Here is a 5,000-nt window from a genome sequence, read left to right as displayed (position 1 = left end):
TCTTCTATCAAAATTAAACCTTAACTATGTTCCACGTGGCACGTTATTAGAGAATGAGTTCTTTCATGGTACGAATTATGTTTGAATATGCTTATTTGTAGATTATTAAGCTTAATTTAGGGTGCTACTTTTTTTTGTTTTTTTTTGTTCATCTCAATGTTGGTATAATAAGAATAAAATGATTAATGCTAATAAAAGTAATACTCCATTCGCTTATATTTATATTATTACGTGATTACGTTACGGTTTTATAAGATTTACTTTGTGTTTCTTTGTACTATAATTTATTGAGATTATGCAAGTATAGATTCATCTTGTAGCTACACTATTATTGCCGAGTATTGATTTTCAAATTGTAGCGAGCTTAAATATATATTATTGATCCATCTAGACAATGCATTGACACACATATAGTTAGTTATAACTTATAAGACTCCTAATTTTCATTAAACGAACAATCGAACAGATATCTTATCTAGATTAAAATTTATTGTGTGTCTATGCAATATGCATTCCAAATATTAAATATGACTTATTGTTATAGGTTTCGTCTTAAATTTTGTTTAGAAGGTGCAAGTCACGGGCAAAGTGAAATTGTTTTGACACTAATTTATGTTTGAAATATAGAATAATAAAGCCATCATTATAAGGTTAGAAGGCACCACTAAATTAGTATTTGTGTTCATGTCAAAGATCTGGCCCAACAAGCGTATCAGCCCATTTACGAATATAGGCCCAAGAAGCCCACAGCCTAACTGAATCAATTTATGGGCCTTTGTAAGTTGTGAAACATTTTTTTAGTGTACATACATGTAAAAAATAAAATTAAAAAAAAAAAAAAAAAAAAAAGGAAAGAAAGAAAGAAAATAGAGGTAACAAGTAAATGATACTTCGTTATATTTGATCTCGAGTCATATCATTAATTTATGTAAAATTTTGTTGACTTTTATAAAAAATGAATATATTTTTGTTGTAATACTCTAGAGAAGACGAGATTAAAGGTCCATATTAAAAATTTTTAAAAAGACGCTACTTAATTTATAGTTTCGTTAAAGGATGAGAGCCCTCCAATGCAAAATCGAAAACGCAACAAAACTAAAAGAATTGACGATTAATTAAAGTTAAACACGTAATCTCAAGGTAATTACTAGTACTAATAACTTGAGTACTATGTTAAACATTAGTACTCGATTACCAATTGAAAAAAGTGAGTTTTTTTTTTTTTTTTTTTTACTGCCACAAAATTCAAGCCTCCAATGCTGAAGAAAGCTTGATCTCATCAACATAGAACTTGTTCCTCACCAACTGACAAGAGTTAGTTCATCTTTCTCATCAACATATAATTTGATATCGTCAACAAAAAGTTTGAGTTTTTTTCAAATTCGAGTTGAAATATCATATACATCCTTCTCTCTTCGAAACTTTTAACGTAATATTATGTCACGAATTAGGGCCTGTTCTGATTGATTGAAATGAGCTGAATTGAACTTAACTGAACTTATTAGAGCTGAACTGAACTGAATTTATTAGAGCTGAGCTGAACTGAACTGAACTTATTAGAGCTGAACTGAACTGAACTGAATTGAAAATAATCGTATGAGAACGAGCCCTTAGTTGGACAAGTCGAAAGACTAATACAATGTACACATTAGGGGCCTGTTCTCATTGACTAAAATGAGCTGAACTGAATATTTTATGAGAGAAGAAAATTAGGAGTTAAACTAAACTGAACTTAACTTAACTTATTAGAGCTGAAATGAAATGAACTGAAAATAATCTGATGAGAACAGGGCCTAGGTTTAAACTATAAATTTAGAATATAAACATTTGTGGAGTAATAATGTTTAGAACAACCAAACATATTCATTTGAAGTCTAATTTAAGGCACATTGTTTCTCGTTTTCAGATTAACTTATTAGACTTGTTTGTGTTTGATTTAACCTAGTGTTTACACTTAAGTGAGCTTCATTTTTATTTATTTCTTAATGTACCCTTAGTGATAACTTGCGGGATTGAGCAAAAAGAAAAAAAACTCAACCGATATTATCCAATTATGAGATTTTTCAGGTTCAACAAGCTTCCCAATATTGAATAGTAAATACATGGTGCAGACCAACGAATTCACATGAAAATCATGTCTCTTATAACTACAATTTAACGTGAGATGGTTAAAGCTCCCCTTCCAGTTTCATTTGATCTTGGGATACACACACCAAAAAAAAAAAAAAAAAAAAAAAAAAAAAAAAAACAATAAATTAAGTCATGGCCGCCAATTGATAAATAAATGAATTCATTGATTATAAACTTATACAGTTTATTTATATCTTGATTTTGGGAAAATAGTAGGCAATCTCAAACTCTCAATAATACTAATAAGCAAAATTATGATGCTAATTCGAGTGGTTACATTTACACCCAAAAAGACAAAGATAACATTAAGTTTTTTAACTATATTACAATGCAATCGTTTAGAGTAAGATAACTACCACATTATGAAGTTCAAAATTACTCCAAACAATTGCTTGAGTAAACTACTAATATAATTACTCTATATATTTCACCATGATGATGTTCTTCTACTAAGATCATTCATCCCCTCTCCTTAGCTTGAGTCGTTGGACTGATTCAATGAACGTCCTGTAGAATAAAATAAATTTTACATTAGAACTCATTGCTCTAACAACGCGACAAATCCCAAGATTAAGGAATTTAACCTTTCACATACTCCGTTTTCACACACAAAAAAGGCACTTAATGTCCCTAAAATACCTAAGTACTTTTACATGAGAAGGTAAATAAAGGTAGAATAATATATACTTCCTCCGTTCTTTTTTACTTGATCCGTTTTGACTTTTACACTATTCATCACCCCTCCTTTGACCATCTTTTGTGAATAATATGTAAGGAAAAATATATTCATGTTGAATATTTTTAAATTCGTCTTAATAAATACTATCATAATATGTAACTTTTATAATTTTTTACTTGTGGAAAATTAAAGTTATTGATCGTTAAAGTTTTGCATTGGCAAGCGTGATAAAAGAAACAGGTCAAGTAAAAAAGAACAGAGGAAGTAGTAATTATTTCGCTACACAAAGTTACTTCACTTCATATCTATAGATTCATTAGTGTTGTACGTATAAGTCGTGTAAATAAATTAAACGACCACTGATATTAGTCTATGTAGTTTACTTGTTTAAGAGATTACTGAAACAACGTAAAGATGTACAATATGAGATTATAGTAATCATTGGAATGAGGATTATGTCCATGAACTAACCAACCAAACTCAATCATACCTAGGCTCTTTGATAGGGTGCAATGAACAGATACAATGCATAGACATATCAGGATTATTCGTTCATTCTCTTTTCTAATTTCAGCAACCTTATTAAAATAGAGGGATCATTCGTGCATTTTTATTATGCTTTATTTTTTTATTAATCATTCATTCGGACATACATCTTACAAAGTAGTTTACTATTATACTTGAACGTGTTCATATTTTATTCGTTCTCCGTTCATGATTATCACATATCTATTACTCTTAGTTGAGATTATACTATTGACGTGATCATTACTCTTGTTATCAGATCGAGTGATCAATCAATTAAATAATAGATTTGAAAAAATATACCTCCATGGTACATCTCCAGCAAGAAGCCAATCACCATCCCCATCTTGGTAAGTAAGCTTGTAATTATCCATATTATCCTGCCCTGAATTAGGAAAAAAAAAAAACAAAGACAAATTAATAAATTAATCCAACAACTTTCTTAATTAAAATTATTTAATTTATTAGGTAAACTAGATAAAACATGTGAAAAAAATGTTTTCTAAAAACAATTTTTTTTTACCTTTGCCAAACATAGTAAGCAAGCTACAAATGAGAGCATCATAAGATTGGTAAAGCTTCAAATCAATCTTCCTTGTAATGAAGAACCCTTCCATTTGCACCTTAATAAACATCGACCGTGATCCGCCACAACCACCGCCTCTTCCACCGTTCTCCATAGCCGGAATATTCCCTCCATGGCGGCGTTGCTCGAGGTGAGCGCTCTTTCTATAAGCCTTGATTGGTGGCCACCCCACAATGCAATCACCTTCATTTCTACAAAAAAATTCCAATACCCATTAGTCAAAATACCATATAAATTCTTTTATGATCAATACTTGGACCAAATTTCCCTATACCTACACCTAAAAATGTCACAATTTTTTAGCATTAAAATCAATGTTGTATTGTTTAACTAATGGTCGATTCAATTGACTGTCAGATTGTCTGATACAAGAATTTACGCAAACCAATAAACTTTTGACAAAGATATCCAAAACCCACATGTTAAATTTCACATACGAATAAAGTTAAAAAAAAAAAAAGAAAAAAAAAAAAGGTGTACTTACTTGTTAATGGTGAAAGAAGTGGAATTGCATAGCCTTTTAGGTAGTTGATGATCATCCTCATTAGGGTGTTTATCCCAAAGCCAAAGAGGCAAAGTTTCAGGCATTGAAACAATTAAACTTTCCACTTCATTAACTTCTCCAAACCCTCTTTTTTTATTCATTATTTGGAAAAACCTATCATTAATTTCCTCTTCCTTTTCTTCTTCTTCTCCATAATTATCATCATTAACACTACTTTGGCAAGATAAAGAACTTGAAATAGAATTATCCTCTTCATAAACATGCTTACCCTTGCAATTAACATAGCTAATTAAATCCAATTCTTTCAAAATTGGGATTTTAGGAGGGGCATTTGACAAAGCAAGACCTAATTCAAGCTCCATTTTTTGTAATTAATCCTCTAATCAAAGATAAACCCAGATGTTAAAATTGCTCAAATTCGTCAAAGATCTAATCTTTTCGACTTTTTTCAATCCAATTTACCAACTTTGGGATTGTACTCTGTTTGGGTTACTCTGTTTTTATGTGGGTGTATATATATAAAGGTATTGGAGGAGAAAGAGAGAATATAGCTGACAAAGTGAAATCAAAATTGA

At 30.3% G+C, this 5,000-nt stretch overlaps 1 protein-coding gene across 1 annotated transcript; it reads right to left on the bottom strand.

Annotated features, from left to right (window-relative positions):
* Positions 1–2,314: 2,314 nt before the first annotated feature.
* LOC145579784 (auxin-induced protein AUX28-like) lies at positions 2,315–5,000 on the bottom strand. Its single transcript, XM_081637035.1, has 4 exons — positions 4,405–5,000; positions 3,858–4,111; positions 3,638–3,719; positions 2,315–2,637 (listed from the first exon to the last, which is right to left on the bottom strand). The coding sequence occupies exons 1-4, from the start codon at positions 4,785–4,787 to the stop codon at positions 2,586–2,588; spliced, it is 771 nt and encodes a 256-aa protein (XP_081493161.1). The 5' UTR covers positions 4,788–5,000; the 3' UTR covers positions 2,315–2,585.

The sequence above is a fragment of the Chenopodium album genome, chromosome 14, assembly GCF_948465745.1.
Source record: "Chenopodium album chromosome 14, dcCheAlbu1.1, whole genome shotgun sequence".
NCBI lineage: Eukaryota > Viridiplantae > Streptophyta > Magnoliopsida > Caryophyllales > Amaranthaceae > Chenopodium > Chenopodium album.
Note: the sequence above shows the minus strand (reverse complement) of the source record. Positions and strands in the feature narration are given on the sequence as shown.